The sequence below is a fragment of the Crocodylus siamensis genome, chromosome 10 (assembly GCF_052110815.1).
Source record: "Crocodylus siamensis isolate JL-2025a chromosome 10, ASM5211081v1, whole genome shotgun sequence".
Taxonomy (NCBI): domain Eukaryota; kingdom Metazoa; phylum Chordata; order Crocodylia; family Crocodylidae; genus Crocodylus; species Crocodylus siamensis.
Window position 1 is genome coordinate 58,179,023 of NC_143404.1, and position 19,295 is coordinate 58,198,317.

Here is a 19,295-nt window from a genome sequence, read left to right on the forward strand (position 1 = left end):
ATCTGTAGCTGGTGAATTTTTCAGTGACTGGGATAGAGCCAGTGTTGAAGTGTAGTGCTAGAAAATGCTATGTTTTTGCAATAATCACAGTTGAGAGAAGGCTCTGACTGCTTATGACCATTAAAGACCTCAGTTGGTGCACACTGTCGTAGCTCCACTGAGCTAGAATGCTGATTTATTTTGTCTGATAATCTAAACATATATGTCCCTTTTTGCAAGACAGTGAGTATGTAATAGATACACTAGGACTAGGAATCGCTTTGCCATATTAGTGGCATACTAGTAGTGGATGCTATGAAATACTTTGTGATGAGAGATAATAGATATTTGAAATGGATTATTAGTAATATAACAAATGCTTTCAGACATAGTGAATATAATGGAAAAGCATGTTTTCTGTGCCTCTGTCTTACCGTTTTCAACAGCAAAAGAGATCACTTCTGTTTGCTGTGTGTATGTGAAATGTAGCGGACTTAGGCTTCACCCTATGTATATTGATACCATGAATGGTATATTTGGAAGGTGTTGGGCTTGTTTACCGTTAGTCACACTGCAGAAACTTCAGATCTCTGTGCTACTGTAATTCATAGAATTATAGAAGTTGGGTCGGAAGGGACCTTGTAGATCTTCAAGTCCAACCCCCTGCCTGGGCAGGAGAAAAAACTGGGCTCAAATGACTCCAGCCAGGTAGGCATCAAGCCTCCTCTTAAAGACCCCCAGGGTAGGAGCCAGCACCACTTCCCTTGGAAGTTGGTTCCAGATCCTAGCCACCCTGACAGTGAAGTAGTTCTTACGGATGTCTAATCTAAACCTACTCTCCAACAACTTGTGGCTGTTATCCCTTGTTATGCCAGGGGCACTAGGGGAAACAAGGTCTCTCCCAAACCCTTCTGGTCCCCCCTAGTGAGTTTATAGACAGTCACCAGGTCCCCCTCAGCCTTCTCTTGTGGAGGCTGAACAGGTTCAGGTCCCGCAGTCTCTCGTTGTAGGGTCTGCCCTGTTGTCCCTGGATCATGCGGGTGGCCCTCCTCTGGACCCCCTCAATGCTGTCCACATACCTCCTGAAGTGCGGCGCACAGAACAGGATGCAGTACTCCAGCTGTGGCCTGACCAGTGTCGCGTAGAGGGGGAGAATCCCCTCTTTAGCCCTGCTTGAGATGCACCTGTGGATGCACGACAAAGTGCAGTTAGCCCTGCCAACCGTGACCTTGCATTGTCGGCCAATACGAATTGTGTCGTATTCATTCTTGCCATGTTCATGTACACAGAGTAGGCCTCATGAGGCAGACAAAATGATGGGGTGCCCAAAGAACTAAAGTTCAGGGAAGGTGCTTCAGACTGGAAAAAATTAGAACTAAAGCTACAGAAAAAATGAGATGGGTTGCTGAGGCTATTTTTTCGTACAAAAATAGTTACCTTAGGTACAGGTGGAAGTACCTAAGGTAAAGAGAGAGCCTTCCAGGAAATGACTTCCCCCATTTTGAAAATCAAAGAGGTTCCCGTTCTGTAGCTATGGCTTAGATATTGTGAACAGCAAACGTCTAGGTGCTGATCTGCAGTGGGCACTGTGAACTTTTTTGAGTTCTTCACTATTAGCTAAAAATACTGTGGTGGTGTTTCTTTGTTTTCCTCCCCTCTCTTCCCTACCCAATTGTACAGTCTGTTTTGAGGGCCTTGTGCTCCTGAGACCTTGTTTACCTTGTAAATACAATATCACTTCCAAGCATACAGCAGAGGAAACGAGAACCTTTTATACAGCCATCGACAACAGTTTTATAAAGGGAAAATTCCATCTAGTAACCTGGGAAAGGCCTGGGTAACAGGGTTAGTAAAGCTAGTGTATATTAAGGCGATATGAGGAATGTTTTGAGTTGGTTTTCTGGAATTACATTCGTGCTTGTATCAGCTGGGTGGTTTCCAAGGCAAACTCTGAACAGTTGTCCCTGTTAGAGCAGGTGAAAATATGGCCATTTGCTACTGGCTAGTGTCTTTAGGGTGCACACATGTCAGACCCACTTGCTGCTTATAAATCCTGCAGATTACCTACTACCATCACTGAACAGTGGTTTTTCTCCCTCCACCCCTACCCTCTATAATATATATGATACTGTATATGAAAAATCCCACCTGGCTGACTACCAAGAACAATGAAGCAGTATTGTTTCTGGACACAAAAATAAAACTAGGCCAGTTTCTAGACAAAACAGAGCATTGTGTGGAAATTAATTTGGTGCTAAGTTATTTCACTGTCTGACAACAATTTTTAGACTTCCAGAAAGGCCCAGTCACTGAAGATTAATTGTGGTTGGAGCTGTAATAGGTTGAGCGTTCACATGCATGGTACTGATGTAATTGAAAAACAAATGTGATGTTATGAAAAACAGCTTCTCTTCGCACACACCCGCAAAATCCCTTAACAACCAGGCTCCACTACCACTGATAAAGCCTGGTGCTTACAGCAACACGCATTCACTAATCATCCAGATAGATATACTGGATTTTACCATAGGTTGTTGATACCCCCACTGGTAACCTGCATATAAACTGTGTGGATTTCATCTAAAACAAATTCTTTTCGTATAAATGGGAAGAGATGAAAAGTAAAATAAACAACGTTGTCCAGAAAAAAGCTAGTCAGTAAAACTTACACTACCTAGTCTGAGAGAGTGCAGACTTTTGCTTTCTCAGGATGGAGGTACTGCCAAGCTAGAGAGCAAGAGTCACAAATATGATTGTTTGAAGCTGTATGAATTTTATTTGACTGGATTGTTTGCCTAAATATGCAGAAAAATGGCAGCAACCCGGACAGCTTGGAAATCTCAGGACATACCATCAACAGGCTCTTTGTTTAGCCGTGATGCTCAGGGCATGTTTTGTGGCCAAGTTTTTTGTTTTGTGCAAATATACACGCAAACAGGTAGAGATTACACCCAAAGGGTTTATAATGAGATGCACCTTTCAGCTATTTGTTTTAAAAATACAGCTGCATGTTCTCAGCAGCTCCAGGCATAAAATATTAAGTATTTTCACAACTGATGAAGGTTCTGTCCTGCAGTGTGTAAATCAGCTAGTACCCGTCCCCCTCTGATTCAGCGTGAGCTTCAAGTCTTGATTTTGGTATCAAGAAGATCTTTGTTTATGTGGGATTTGCCTGGTGCTTTATGAACTGTACATGAACATCTGCTGCTCGCACCTAGCTGATCATCTTTGACCATAACCGGCTAACAGACATTGCACGTTCCAACTGCAGCTAATTAAAAATGCAACTGTAACTAAAGCAAAACTCACCGATGTTCACCTCAATAGTGTAACTAGGCTGGGGAGACAGGGGCAACTATCATGGGTGCTGATAGAGAGGGGGGTGAGGGGGTAGGAACTGGCATCTCCTGCAGCCACGTGGGGTCAGGGACAACTGGAAGTCCCCAACTGCCCACATGGGGCAGCCATCCCAATGTCCTGCCACACAGTTATGCTAATGATTTATCTGAGAAAGTATCATTATTATTGACATGTTGGTAATTAATTACTATCATCTGAGAATTGCTTGAACCGTTTACAAATCCAATCCATTAGTTCAATTAACTTTTAATATTAAATGTGCATCTAAAAATTCTTTCTGGAAAGTGCGTTACTCGTTTTCTCGTCTTAAAAACTTAGTTATCTGTTCTGTGAGGAAACACTGTCTTACGTAACTACAACAGCTGCAACAATCCCAGAATGGATGTTAACACAGTTGGCACAGGCAACTCTTGAAGAACACATAGATTGTATATGATTTAAGGAAGATATCTGGCTAATACTGGAGAATATTAAAAATGGCTGCAGAAAATTGGATCTGTTTGTTAATAGTATCCAATTTTAATAGAACTTTTATATTAAAAAGCCATAGTTCCATCCCCTTCAAGTCTAGCTAAAATGTCTTAACCTTGGAAACCTTTTTCTATACCAATATATGTTGAGATCAAGAGGAACACTAACATCATGCTTTTGGTTCCTGTTATATCCTCCAAAGGCATTAAAACAGAAGATAGTCTGAGCCATTCTCCAGGACAGAGTGGGTTCCTTAGCTACGGATCCAGCTTCAGCACAGCAACACCGGGACAAGCACCGTACACCTACCAGATGCATGGTCAGTATGGCTGGCTTTCTTGCAATGCATAGTCTGACAAGGCCGGCAGCTTCAAGTACCAGGCAGTGAAATCAGGTTTTCTGTGTTGAACGTATAAAGAAAAATGGGGTAGCACAGACCTGCTGCCGGGAATGTGCTGTTAGGACTGCTGAGGGTGGGGGAGGTTGGTATTATATGTAATCTAATTTTTTTGTCAGGAGAGAGATGGTTCTTTATTAAGCTGCAAGGCTCAGTCACAGTGTGTCCTAGCATCATTCCAGCATTACTGTACATAGATTATGTCTTCACTGCAATAAGGCAATTTCTTTCATGAGGTGGTATCTTAGTATTAAATCTCAGTGGAGGTGAGACGCAGGTAGTTTTTACTTCTGTGTATCTGTAACTTGACCTGAGGTTGTGTTGGACAAGCTGTATCTTGTTGGCACTACAATGCCTTGTCTTTACTAAAATTTCACAGTGCATTAGGCTATAACAATGGAAAAATACTGTTTTGGGGGGTTTTTTCAGTGAAGATACATCCAGTATCTCACATACAATATCTGCCTTTTGTGAGGTGGGCAGACTACGTATGCTGTAGTAGCAGCAGCTGAGGGCTATTTTTGAGGTCCTGGCATAAGTAAAGCTCCTGTGCCCTCCACCTCTCCAGTGCACTTCCCCCCTACCCCCTACTCTTGCAGGATACCCGGAGCGCTCACCCCGCTTGTTACGCACCTGTCTGCCTGATCCCAAAGCACTAGTGGTCTGTCTCCCACAATGCACCAAGTACTGGAATCCCAGCACATTAAATAACTGCAAGCTGATGCAGTGAGACTGGGAATATCTTTGTAATTTAGCATTTTGAAATATGCTGTGGGGGGAGCATTTTCAGTATTGCTGACCTTGAGCATTCAAAAATCATGACTGAATCCCAAATTCGCTTGGAAAATATGAGATTTAGAAAAACATCAACAAATGGGGAGTTAGCTGCCTTTTGTGTGAATTTTCTGTTACATTTTCAAAGGTTGGTCCCCACTCCTGTGGGCCAGAAACTTCATTTAAAATAATAATCTCTCCTTTTTTTAATGGTCTTAGTCCAGAAGCAGGGGCTTCCTGAAAAAAGTAGGATAGCACAAAAGTTGATAACGCTGCTGCTTGCTTATTGGCTTTAAATCTGATTGTGAAAGAACAAAGGAAATTAAAATTTGGAATTTCATTTTATACTGTATAGCCCCAAATTTGGCTCAACTCTGCATGGGGGGCTTGGGTGCTTAAGGCTCATGGATGACAGCCCAGAGGTTGCAAGTTCGAGGCCATAGCAGTATGTGAGATACTCACAGTGGGGTCCTGTCAGATTCCAAAAAATCTGCAAATTCTGCTAAATACCTTGTCACAACAAGGATATGAGATGGAAAGGAAGGAGCTCAGCATGTTTTTATCGATCAAAAAATTGACTTGGCGGTGCTTAAACTTCCTTCATCTTTCCTGCTGCTGTATAGCTAATGTCTGCTTCATGCTGTTGAGTTACAGTCCCTGACATTAGTGGATTATCTAGTACAGGTGTGGCCAACCTGCGGCATTCATGCCACATAGAGCCAGCCTTAGGGGTGGGCGACCGCACAGAGTGTCGTGATTATGGGGGCACCGCACACATATGCACATGCCACATGTGTGAACAGCCCAAACTCACAGCAGCACTTTCCCCCTGCCCTGGCTGATCCCTGCCTCCAGGTGCTGCTTAGGAAGAGCTCTGAGCCAGCTAGTGTGAGTGGCAGCAGCACTGCCTACCCACCCGCCTGCATAGCACACTGTGCTGCTCACCCCCCTGCCGCACTGCACCCCACACCGCTGCCTGCCTGCCTCTGCCTGCAGCAGCACCACTGACTTGGCAGGGAGGAGGCAATGGGGGGCACCATTTTCCCCAAGGTTGGCTGTGATACCACAAATGAGTGGGTGCTCAGCACTTACAGAGCTTGCAGATGTTAAAAAAAAAAAAAAAAAAACCCAACAAAAAAAAAAACACATTTTACCAGAAGCAGCAGGACCCAGCTCTGCAGTTCTGTGAAGACAGGGTGCTTTAGCGGGGCTTTTTAGTGCTTTAGCTAAGCTGATTCAACCATGAAAGTGCCAAAAAAGTCCCACTAAAGTGCCTGTTTACAGATGCTGCGGGTAAAAACAATGTGCCGCCTCTCCTGAGCGTGAGTGGGACTTGGTGCAGAAACTTGCTGAGTTAAAAGGAACATGCCATTTTATTATTATTATTATTATTATTATTATTATTATATTTTTTAAAGCACTAACCAGCAAAAAACAAAGTTGGTGCCTATGGGCAGCAGAGGGGCAGATGGGGCAGAGAGCAGAAAGCAGAGTGGCAGATTGGCAAAGGAAGGGAATTGAAGTGGCGTTCAGGGGACTTAATTTGTGGCACGCCTGCCAAAAAGGCTGGCCCCTCACTGGTCTAGTATTTGCTTGAATCGCTACATGGAGGATGGGGAATTTGCTGTCACTGTCAACACTATCTCAGGAAGAAAAAAAAGGGAGGAGGGGAATCTCCACTAAAGTTTGGGTTCACAAGCAATTCTGCACAACTGGATTTAAGCGTACCTGCCCAGTAAACGTGCAGGAAGTGATCGCTAGATGTAATGCAGTGGCAGCAGAAGGGAGGAAAGAAAACAATAGTTTCATTTTTGTCCATAAAGTCATCAACTAGCTAGAGAGAGTAGAATTTCATTTTCACATGCCGTGGTGATATCCTGTTTTGGTTACTGTATGACGGTTCCACTGGAACTGTATCTTTCATTAGGCTTTAGCACAGATGCAGTTTAAATTGATTTTTTTTCTATCTGAACTGAAGAGCTGTGAATTAATGAATCCATTTGAACATGAAGGGATCAATGTTAAGGGGGCTTGTGATCTATAGGCAAAATATTTCTAATGTTTCTTAGGTATTTCTAGATTGCAATGAGTGCAACTTCTGTAGACACGACTGAGCTAGTTCAAAACTAGCTAGCATGGAGAACAATAACAGTGTAGCTGCAACAGCATGGAAAATACTGCAGGTTTGTCACCCAAATATTACTCAGCTTCCTGTCTGGGTTTTGCAGCCTGTGCTGAGTTCAGTTCTGCAGGAGCTCTTAGGCAAGCTAGCTAATTTAGCACAAGCTCAGGTATGTTTACATAAGCTGCTGTCACATCTTTGACTGCAGTATAGACATTCCCTTAGGCTCGGCAAGTCTCTGAAGGCCAGGACTCAGACTGACTTACTGAAGGGAAAGGTCAAGCAGTCAGAGGGTCTGAACAAATCCTTCCAGGATGCAAGTGAGCGAGGGAAAACAAATGCAAAGAATAGTAATGCATTTACCTTGTCCTTCTGTCAGAAACTCTCAAAGTGTTTGAAAAATGAAACCATGAAAGAATAAGTGACTTGCCCAAGGTCACACAATGGATTAGCAGTAAAGAGGAAAGAAAGCCCAGGTCTCCTGTCTTCCAAAATTTTGTTTTAACCTGTAAGCTAAATGTCTCTTTGTATTTACATTCAAATTACCCACACACTGCAGGGAGAGGAGGCAGCAGGGAGTTGTTTTCCTACCCATCCATGAATGGGAAAAGGGACTATCTCGTTCTCTGGCTTGTTTTATTTTTTGTTTCAGCTTCCAAAAAACCAAACCCTAATTACATGCATAACCAGTAACTAAAGGGTTTACAAATGTAATTAAAGAAGCAACTCGGGGATATGGGGCAAGAAAGGTGACCCTAGGCTCAAACCTCATATGCCAAGCCCGAGCCAGTTCTCACAGTAGAGTGATACTATACCTTTAGGAGTGCATGGGTCAGCAGAAATTGATGACTCTGTCATCACTGGTAAGACAGTATTAGTAAGACATAAAGCAGTGTTGAGTAATTTGTTTACTGCAGTCATCAGCCTCAGTCGTGATCTGATCCAGAACCCATTGCAGTCAACAGAAAAATTCCCAATGACTTCTGTGAATTCTGGATGAGATCCTTAACTGTGCCTGTAATGTAGTGCAAACTGCTAATTAAATTGTCTGTTTTCGCTCCTGAAATCAAAAGGCTTCTTCCTTCCTATCACTATCACACTTTTCAAGTTTGCTTCCACATTGTACTTTCTGTATCCCAGTCATGATGGGCTGCAGAACAATTCTCACTGTACAGTATTAAGAGCCTTCTTTCTTTGTATCACGGGAGAAACAATCATTTGCTCTTAGCATCAGCTGTAGACGTCACTGGCTTTGAGCAGCCTTGACTGTATCAGGAAATGCTGGGCCTGATGTCGCCTTACAGCAGTTGCAGCTGTACTGTGTCCCAATTAGCTACAATGAGATTTAATGCTAATAATGACTGTAAAATTTCCACTGACAAAGTACAGGCATTTTCCATGTGTGGCTTGTAAGGCTGGTATATTCCTGCCTGTTTTTTGTTTATACAGAACTTTTAGAGAGTCTGCACATATGCTTTGTGTTATCTTTAAAAAAAACAAAAAACAAAAAAACCCCAACAGAAAACAGTTATTTTAAAAGGTAAACTCTTGAGTCGCTTGTAACCCAGTTTCTAAAGACGGTCCCTCCCCGTGCAATCAAGAGATGTATGCAAGCCGAATATATACACTGTCACTTTGCAGTACATGTCAAAAACCTCTGAAACATTCAAATAGTTTCTATTTTACCCAAAAGGGACTGGAAAGAACTGCATGGATGCGTGTTTGCTTGCACGTATGCACAGAATTGCTTAAAACGGTCATTACAGGAACGCCTTGGAGGCACAGGACAGTGCTACGTGCAGACAGCTCAGGTACCAGGAACTGCAGTCTATTAATGCAGTGTTTCACCTGTTAATTAGGTCTGGTGAGGAGTGGAGTACAGAAACCTAGGCAGACCACTTTACTGATGAGACATTACTTAATCTACTCCCCATGCTAGCTTGGGTACATCTACAGGACACTAAACTGTTGTGCTGTGTGGGCATCTCTTTAGTGACATGTAGCTGTCTTACTGGTGTCTCCAGCTGGACCGTTTCAGGTGGGCTTGAAGTCCCTACTACAAAAAGATTGTTTCTGTACGTGGTAGGTGCTGGTCAGAGGGAAAACTGGTCAGGAATAAATATGCCATTTCCTGTGGTAAACAAATATTCCTCCCCTGTCTGTCTAGTTGTTCAGGAGCACAAGAGGTTTAGCCAGCTCCCTGTGTCTAAAGTTTATTTACCTTTCCTGAGTGCTGGTGAAAGGTTTGCATGGGATGCTCTGAGCCTTCCTGCCCTGATTGCTACTGAGGAATGTGCGCTCCAAGCTTTCCCACGCTAATGCACCTGGTGGGAGGGGGAGATTAGCAAGTGACTTTCCACGCTCAGCCTGTGTGCAGGATCTTATTGGGCCTTTGCCTAGTTCAGATCAGTGTGGTTGGTCACCCTGCTGCTGAGCCCACAAAGTGACTCAGGATGATGGGCTAAAACAGCTGAAAGCACAATTTTTTTTTCATAAAGCCAAACCTCAGGGGGACTTTAAAAGTCAAGCTCTTAACCTCACAGCAAGGACAAAATATTTATTACATCATTTCAAAAAAGAAAGATCTTTAAAGACAGTGATATGTGCACCAGAACCAGCAGGAAAGGGTGCTCCCAGTTCCCCAGGTTGGGTTATTTTGTATTTAATTTATAAGAAAAATTGTTCTCTTGAGGACAGATTTGCAATTGCTGCAAAGTAAAATAAGTATTTGCATTGTCCCCATTTTAGTACAGACTTTTTGTAACCAGTAAATAATCTAGATGCTAAATTCTGTCCTTTTTCAACACATGTACAACCTCATTGAAGACACAGGCTTCTCAGACATGTCTGGACAGAATTTGGCTTTGTACCTTTTAACTCAAAGTTAATTTTCTTTCTGATTCTTCAGCTATAATAAAATTCAACTCACAAGGCACCCTACTATGGTATCTCATGGGGTAAGAAGAGTAAAAATTAATTTTAGCTGCTAAATTATGCATATGTGAAAAATAAAAAGAATGCTATTTTGTAGACAGAGAGAGATGCACAAAAACGCATGAAAACAAGGCAGGCTCTACCCCAACATGAACATAAGACTAAAGTAGAACAAACCCCCGTATGCTAAAGTGTGATGAAATGTTACACACATGCACACATGTAAAATATAGGAGATATGGTGGACTGTTTTCATATCACACAGATTTATGGCATAATATATACAGGAGATTTTAAACTGAAATTACTTAATTGCACTGTGATGATGAAGCAGGTATTTTAGTTTTTGATCTATCTGATAATGAGATGGCTGCAGCCTACAACCTTATTTACTTGTTCTGAAAGTGTAAGGAGCATATACATTTGCATCCAGCAACTATATTTCTAAAAATAGAATGCTTTTTGCCATGAAACAAATTCAAGATCATGGTTAGGAAAACAGAAGATAGGAGATTAGTTATGTGACCAATTTGTGGGTGTTAGTCACCTCCAAGTTAATGTTTTAATGGAAAGAGGAGGGAACAGCTTGTGTTAGACTCTTTGGAACCTGCAAGGTAACGTGCCTTAATATTCAGTAATTGAAGGGGCTAATTAAGAAGTTGGGGTGTGTAGGAAATGCTGGTTCAGGCCTATGCCATGTTTTTCGCTGAACCTCCATGTAAGCACACAACTCCAACAGTGATCCCCAGAAAGAAAACTAGGTGATAGGAGAAGGATATTATGTCATTTTACCACACTGCTTCTAGGGCCAGATTTTCAGTTCTCTTGGGGGAAGAAAGAGGGATTTGCCCATTACCTTTTATTTTTAGCGTGAGCAAAATGGTAGGAAGCACCAAGATTAAATGCATCAGTTGTCTTAAAGAGTGTACAATCTAAAACAGCACATACAGACACTGGGTAAATAAGTGAGGAAATCACTAACTCCATGCATCTGCTTACCCAGTTATCTGATTTGCCTGCAACTGTGGTCAGGACATATGCAAATTAGGGTATGTATTTATACTCTTAACCTGCCAGGAGAAGAATCTTGCCCTCGATGTTTTGTTAGTAAAAGGGTTTAATTAAGTCCAGCAGAGGGGATTACTCCAAATAAATACTACATGCATATTTCCTTGCTCTATATGTTAGTGCAGTGGGTTTCAAACTGGGGTATGTGGTGCTATGCTGAGGGATATGTGCCTACATTTTAATGGCAGTGGAGCTTCTGATAGGTCAGTGTATGGTGGGCAGTGGCAGTGCTGAGCAGTTACATTGGTTTTGATGCTCTTCCTAAGGAATGAATGTTCAGAAACACGTTGGGAGTAGGGAATACAGACAGCAATGTTTTGCAGGTAAAGGGTCATGAGGCCAAAAAAAATTGAAAATCACTGTGTTAGTGCTGTTCAATAAAGGAGAAGAGCTTGCAAGTTTAACAAAAAAAAACACCCTTTTGTCTTTTAACAATTTCTCATTTGGCTCTAGATAGTAAGTGGACAGAAAAGATACATTTTCCATGAAAATACATTTAAAAAAATCCTTTGCCTGCTTCTTTTATGTACTTTGTTACATACCCCATACTGCTGTGGCAGGCTCTCCCAACTGCCTCTCCTAACTCAGGAATTGGGGCCAGGCGTCCCACCTTGAGCAGAAGGAGCAATCAAAGGGGAGTGAGTGTAAGGGCATCAGGACATCCCCCTAGATCTGCTCCTGCTGCAGCCACCAGGCAGTCAATATGTAATGGCAGGCCAGTAGTAACTCTGACATGTGATGCTTGCAGTTATATTAGCAAATGTTACATGTCATCTCATGTCTATCCTCTTACTATTTCTCTTTTTGCTCTTTAGTTGTTCTCATTTCCTGTGGTCCCAGTTTTTTCTTTTCCAGGAGCCACCTGAGCCAGCTGCCCTTTCCTGTACTGCACGTATCTGTTTGAGTAAGAAAGGAAACTGGTTCTAGTTCTGTTTTCAGCTCCTGTGAGGTCACACTCCATTGACTTGCATGGCATTGCAGGATAGATATACCCTGATGTAACACAACAGGATTTAGCACCCACGAATGCAAAAATAGTCACTTTTTACTCTTAAGCAGTCCTTTTGGAACAAGATGAACATAGACTTCAATCACTTGAATGCAATATTGAAGCAACCACACTGGCCTAGGGGAGATATTAATTGCGCAGAAACAGAAGTAATGCCCAAGGTGCAGGGCATTCCCTTGAGATTAGTGAGTGGGTGTGGTCCTATAATTACACTTTAGGCCATCTCCTCCCATCTGGTCCTTAATCCCCAGGAAATGTCCTATTCTTCAGTTATTGCTTAAACAACAGCTAGTTTGAAACTGTGTGCTAATAAAGTTGCTCAATACACAAAATCTAGCCCAAGACCATAGCAGGCACCGTCTTTGGGCAGTAAGGCATTCGACCACCATTTTAAAAAATATCCAAATCCCTCTCACCACAAAATACTTTGTACATTACAAAGAAAAGTTCAGTTACGTAACTAAAGTAACTTGCCATTACCAAAGGATTGCACTGCAGTTCAGTACAGACACATTTTTGGGGCCCAAGTCTTACATACTGAGTTCTCTGCTGCTGCTGAGAATTTAACTTCCCTGTAAAATGCCTATGATAAAATATCATTGTGAATTTAACAAAAGGCTAGATTTCACATATGCAGTGCTGATTTGCATGAGGCTGAACTGTATATGTTGACTATGTTTGTCATATCACCCTAGCTTAATAAAAAGCCAGTAAATCTGAATATATATTTAATTGGCAAACAAAGGTGGTCCTATGATGGGAGCATATTTAGAGCTCATAATTTATATGTAATATTTTCTACATGTCAAATGGATGCCTAAATCGCTTGTAATTGTGTGCAAGTGAATACACTACATATGTTAGTGGTCCATAAGTACCCATTTTGCACAAGCGATTAGTGGTGCGGGCATTTTGCAAGGGAAACTGACTGTTTAATATTTGAAAATCTGACCTTTGAATCGCTTAGCGATGAAACGTACAAGTTGAGGTCCTTTCAACTCACATTTGAGAAACGTTGATTAGACTTTAGGCTATAGACAGTAAATCCACCTAAAGACTTGGAAAATGAAATAGAGTGAGAAAATGTTCTCAGCAAACTGTCACTAAGATGCTTTAGCTTCATAAAATTAAACCTTTACTAGAAAATGAGTAGCCCTTTTCAAAGCTTCTGATTCACAGCTGGTTTGCATTAGTTGCAGTCTAAGACTATGGCAGCGGAGCTGTGTTCCACATCACAGTGAGTCCAGGGGGGAGGCCTCTCTTCAGGAAGGGTCAGACCTCACTTTTTACAGTATAAATACAAGTTCCCCCAGAATAACAGCACAGTGCCCTTTTCAAAGATTTCAAAACACCAGAGTTCGATCATGCTACATTTGCTTTGTTTTAAAACCAGCAATGTTGTGGGGAGGGGAAGGGGGAGTTCACCGAGGTGGGAGAAAGGTGTTGACAATGCTTCACTGAAGTTTGCGAACATCTGTGCTACTTCTAAATGTAGGGAGAGTATCTTGCTTACTTAAGCTGCCACGGTTTGCTGCTCCATGCATACTTTTGTTGCCATTTCCATTCAATCTCTGGATTTTATAGAATTTACTGTAACTTGGCCATAAATAATGTACTCATAAGATTTTAATAAAGGATGTTTTCATGGACTGGGGAGAGAGATGTTAAGGGGAGGGGGAGAAATCGATGCATCTATAGATATTCATAACTTGGAGGTAGGAGTTCCTTTTTTACATATGAAATACAATTGTCCAAAAAAAAATTGCCTGCCATGTAGCTAGAAAAATGCTTTGTGCTGAATACCAGGGCTTCTGAGTGAGGCTTTAGAATTTGGGTTTTATTGGGATAGATGTTCTTAAGGTTCCATGGTGATTATGGGAACCTCACCAGCAAAATTATTTACATTTATAATAGAAGTGTTGATGCTGCCTTGACTTCTACAACCAAAAACAGACCTAAGTTTTAAATCAGAATATTTTCTAAGGAAAGTTTTTGTACAGTACCATGATTTGAGGTGTTCAAGAGTGCCCTGTCCAAAGAGAAGGGCGGAAGAGTATTCTGCTTACCTCCATGTATTGTAAAAGACTGCCATCATCATAGTCTCTAAACATTCAGTGAAGTACATTAAAAATGGAAACTCAGTTTATTCTTAACATTCAAAATATCTATCTACCCACACCTCATCTCTTAACAGAGACCACATGCCTTTCCAGCTCATGATTGGGAGTGCTTCTGGGAGGTATGCCTAAGTTAAATGCACATTATTGGCTCAATACAACAGTAGCTGAATAACATTATGTGATCCCTGTTGGATCATGCAGTCTGATCTTCTGTCTAAAGGCCCTTTAAAATCAGTTAAACCAAAAAAAATCTTTCTCTAGCCTGTCAGCTAAGCACAGATACTGGAACTGCATGGACACATTATCAGAAGGCAGCTCTGCTAACTAGACTTGCTGAGCACAAGGAAACAATGACATAATGTTGGTCAATGTGATAATCTGAGAACACCAGCAGAGTAACTGTTGTCAGATCTTGCAAACATCACAGAAAAGAGGAATTTTAAAGGGGGAAGCTTGAAAGAGGATAAAGCACTATTTTTGTGGATGTTTACAGAAAACTCCTTCAAAACGAAAAGAAGGATGGTACTTGTTTGAAAATTTAACAAATGGGTGATGGAGCCTGGCGTCATGAACTGATTTAAGGCGGAAGTCAGCTTGTTGGTACTGAATGAGAGGTGATAGGATCGGGTATGAAGGGCCCTGAAAGTAGTTTTGGTGTGGTGATAGAATAAAATCCTAAATGCAAAACGAGGCAGGGTTCAAGGTCTGGAAAAGGAGTTTGCAGAAACATTTCAGCTGTGTCTGGACAGCAAAAGTCATGATGTTATGCAGAAATGGATCTAGATGCAAGGACCTAAGTAGTTGGATCACACAGATCATAGACCTGGGTGATGGAAAGATGGTGGGAACTGGGGTGTTCAGAATGATCAGGAAGGGACAGTGTGGTGGGCTTGGGGAATAACAGATGGCTGAAGATCTCTACATTTGTCACATTGAGCTTTAGTTGGTTTGACATCCACAAAGAAATGTTAGAGAAATGAGGAAAGGTTTTAGTTTGGACAAAATCACACAGGTATGGAGTAGAATAGTAAGTCTGTATATTGTTGGTTTAATTTGTATTTTTGTAAATGACTTTATTCAGAGGTAGGGGGCAAAGGGAGAGAAAGAAAAGAACAAGGACAGGGCCCTTTGGAACCCCTCACAAAAAGCTGGAGTGGAAGATGAGAAGGATCCTTCAAAGGAGATGTGGAAGGAGCAATTAAATAGTAGTAGGAGCACCAAGAGAGGACAGGATTATGAAGAGGAACACAGCTGACAGTATTAAAGACTGCTAATGTGTGGAGGAGGATGAGGGTGGAGTACCAGTTCTGAGTCTAGGAAGAAGTCGGACTCTGAAAAGAACGGTTTCAGTAGAGCACAGGGGGCAGAATCGTGATTGCACGGGCTCTAGGATGCAACTGAGAGCAACTCCAGACGGCGAGTGTAAACAGCTTAAAGATGAATGGCAGAAAGAAGTGCAGTCAAGAGTTGAATGATTATTTTTTCAATCCGTTAGTCCATCTCAACAGGCTTTTGTAATAGGAAGGGAAAGAGCTAGAGGAGAGTGAGCAGTTGAGGAGAAGAGTAGGGTAAAGAGAGTAGTGAAGTTAAAAAGAGGATGGTTTGAGGAATGAGTAAAAGATGGCAAAAGGGGGGTGGATATGTGGGTGTAACAATGAATTAGGATACAAAAGTAGAACCGTTCAGTCTAACACGATGGCAGAGCTGAAGGAAGAGAAAATGAATTTGTAGTGAGGGAGGTAAGTTTTCTCTTAAGATTTACATCAAAAGAGCTTTGCAGCACAACTAAATGTTGAGGGAAAGCCATGCTTGGAGATAGGAGAAAGAAGAATAAGAATCGAGAGCAGGGCATAAGAAGAACAGGCATGAGAATCGGGTGATTTATCAACAAGAAAGCTGAAGTCTGTTGGGATAATTGTGAGCAATGATGAGGTGAGGACAAGAAAGAAAGAGGAATCAAAATAAGACTGGAAAGCAAGGAGTTGGGTGAATGGTAGCAACGTGGAAAGCTAGAAGAGAGGTGTTGGATGCAGGGCTGAGGTTAGTTAGATTCAGTATAGAATTTGGACAGCAACTGTTGAGAAAAGAAAGGAACATCCTACTAGCTGGGCAAGACCAAGAAAAAGCCACTTCAGCTGGAAGTTGCTTCTACTGCATTTTGAGACTTCTGCCCAGATTTTTAAAAGCTGGTCTTTTCCTTTCTGCAGGCCCAGTTTTAGGCATGTAATGAATGTGCTATAAGATTATGTACAACTTGAATTATTTTTTGGAAAAGAATATAGAGTCTGTGTTGAAATCAAGGACTGTTCTCTTACAGAAATATGCAGAATATTATTCTGTGAATCTCAAAAATAAATGTCTATTTTAGAATATTTTATGTTCTAATTTTTCTGTGCAGTATTGTGCCTCATTTGCCAATGGAAATCAGAAAAGCTGTCCCCTCAATATACAAATGGATATCAAGAATTAACCAGGAGTTACAAGTCAATTTAGATGGAGAAACAAGGAAACATTTTCAAAAGAAGTTTGTGTCATTGGCTAGAAGCAGCTGATCTTCACAGCACTCTCTGAGTTTATAAAATCAAAGCTGCAAGATACAGCAAGAATCTGTTATTTCTTCTGTTCTTTTTTCAATACTTCAAAGATGCCTTTTCATGATGAGAGTAAATTATAGATATAAATAGTAGTTCATGGACTAATGTAAATGAAAATCATGTCATTAGCTGTCCAGAGGATTATTTAGTCATGAAAAAGAAGGCGGCTCAGTTAAAGCTAGTCTGAAAATCTGGGGTTTACATCAGCCTAAATGTTGTGCCTGCCATATAGGATCTTGCAAAATAAATGCTTAGATAAATATATGGTTTAAATATTTTAATGGAATGCTATGTTTAAATTCTGGGGGCCTTTTTAGAGGACTTAAAAATAACGCAGTTCATAAAAAAAAAAAAAAAAAAAATGGGAATCTAATACCACAGGCAAACACTATTCTGCATTTGTGTAATCCTGGATGTGTGAAGTCCAAGTTGGCTCTTTCTCTTCAGCAGCTGTTAAATATCTTCCCATAAGCAACAGCCTGGGTAGAGTTTGGGAGCCAGCCTCTGAGTTTCCAGGCTCCTGTCAGTTTATATTACACTCACCTTTTATTTTTTAAGGATAAGATTTGATTTTTAATTGGAAAGGACCCATTAAAGTACTTATTTCCCCTCTCATCAGGACCTAGACAGCAAGTGATTAAAATCTTCTGATTACAAAGCAGTTCTTAATGCAGAAGACATTCTCATAAGACCTCCATCTGATTACAAGGACTCCTGACTGTACCTACTTAATATAAGTGATAGATATTTAAAATGTAGACACAGGTAGAAATTTCCAAAGATTTAGGTTCAAAATATATATAGCTCATTCATTAAACCAATGGAACAGAAGTCTGAAGTGTCAATCTAACTTTATGCTGATATATATGCAGCTTAATTTTTTTTAAATCTGAAGAATTTATAAGACTAAAGTACCTTAAAAGAATTTTAAAGAATTTTTTACTGGGATTCCTTTCGATGAAATGATCTTGTTGAGATGTGCATTACAGCCAAATATGTGCATGGAAGTGAAAGGAAACACTTATCTTTAGTATTAATAAGTGTTTACGGTTCAGTTCCCCATCTCCAGGGGATAATAGAACTGTATATAAGTAATAAAAAATCAGCCAGAAAAAGACCTATATTTTAAATTTTATCTTTCAACATATTTAGATGCATAGAGGAAATATATTTGGTAGCAAAGACTGGAACACGTGTTTGAATCGGGTCACATCTGAAATTCACATGGGTAGGGCTGGGATCTTGGGGGCCATGAGAGTGCAGAGTCAGGACTCGGGGCAGAGCAACAATCTGCTTCCCATGCAGCCCTGTGACGGGTGCTGGTTCTGTGGGCAGGGCATGCGGGGAGTGGATGTGGCCCCAGTCCCATGCTCTCCCCATCCCAGGATCCCGACCCCACCTGCCTGTCCCACTCCCAGACACTGCCCCCCACTGCCTGCGGCCACACTTCACCTGCCCCGCTGTGTGTGGGGCAGAGCCACTTAGGGAATTTTGGTGAGCTGGTGTGGGCAGGGAGGAGCTAGTGCTGACTCAGCCTGCAAAAGCGCACCAAAATTCCCTAAGTGGCCCTCCAGTCCAAATAATTGCCCACCCCTGGACTTAAAGGCATCTAATAGCCCTACAAATGAAAGTCTCCTGACTGCCTAACAGGTACAGGATTCCCTCGTTTTATGCTGGACATGCATCCTTGGAAAACAGCACATAACTCAAGTTCACATGAAGGGAACCTGCTTTACAATGTAACAAATAGGGATACGTTCCAAGACCTTGACTGCACTGACACCCAGACCCATTCCTGCCACTTGCAATACAAATTTTGGTACTCTCCAACAGCAGACAGTGCACACAAGCACAGGGCACTATCGAAATGGGGATGGCAACTACAGAAACTCATGTCGCAGACAATGAGCAAGGATCACAGATCCACACAGGAGACTATATTTTGCTGCTCGTCGCTCCCACAGTGCACCGCACAAAGCAGCTGACTGCGGGCTTCCACCACACAGATCACGTAAGAGTGAATTTACCTCTCATAGATCAAATTTTTGGTATAAAAATAGTCATTGCATAAGAGTGAATTCGCACATACAGAACCCACATAAAGCAAGGAAACCTGTACAGTATAGATAGTAGCAAGCAATCTATACAGGTTTCAATCATGCTAACCAACAAGTGTCTCATGACCGATTCCTCTTTTTTGTTTAGCCACCACTAGGGTGAAAGTTGTTCAATTTTTGGTCCCTCTGCGAAGACTTTAAGTAAAGTCCACTTTATTGAGAGGTTGTATGATGTGGGATTGCTCTGAAAGTAGCTAAGTTTTTGTTGCAGCATTGTTTACGACTTTTTTGGTTTCCTTTTGATCTGTTTTTAAAGAAGGGGTAACTTGATTTTCCATGGTAGCTGTATTAGCAAACAACAAAGCTGGTCAGAAGGAACGCTCTTCTAGAAAGAGAGAGGATGCTTTTCC

At 41.5% G+C, this 19,295-nt stretch overlaps 1 protein-coding gene and 1 long non-coding RNA gene across 10 annotated transcripts in view; one reads left to right on the forward strand and one right to left on the reverse strand.

Annotated features, from left to right (window-relative positions):
* The window catches only part of LOC149856652 (uncharacterized), a 175,917-nt gene that overhangs the window by 88,510 nt on the left and 68,112 nt on the right, over positions 1-19,295 (reverse strand). The window lies entirely within an intron of this gene.
* EYA2 (EYA transcriptional coactivator and phosphatase 2) overlaps positions 1-19,295 on the forward strand; it is a 147,096-nt gene that overhangs the window by 66,034 nt on the left and 61,767 nt on the right. For 8 of the 9 annotated variants that reach the window (XM_090064130.1, XM_090064136.1, XM_090064137.1 and 5 more), the window contains one exon: positions 4,013-4,129. The exons of the other annotated variant lie outside the window; for it this stretch is intronic. In XM_090064130.1, coding sequence (XP_089920256.1) covers positions 4,013-4,129 — 117 coding nt within the window. The remainder of the gene's footprint in view (positions 1-4,012; positions 4,130-19,295) is intronic. 9 annotated transcript variants of the gene reach the window in all.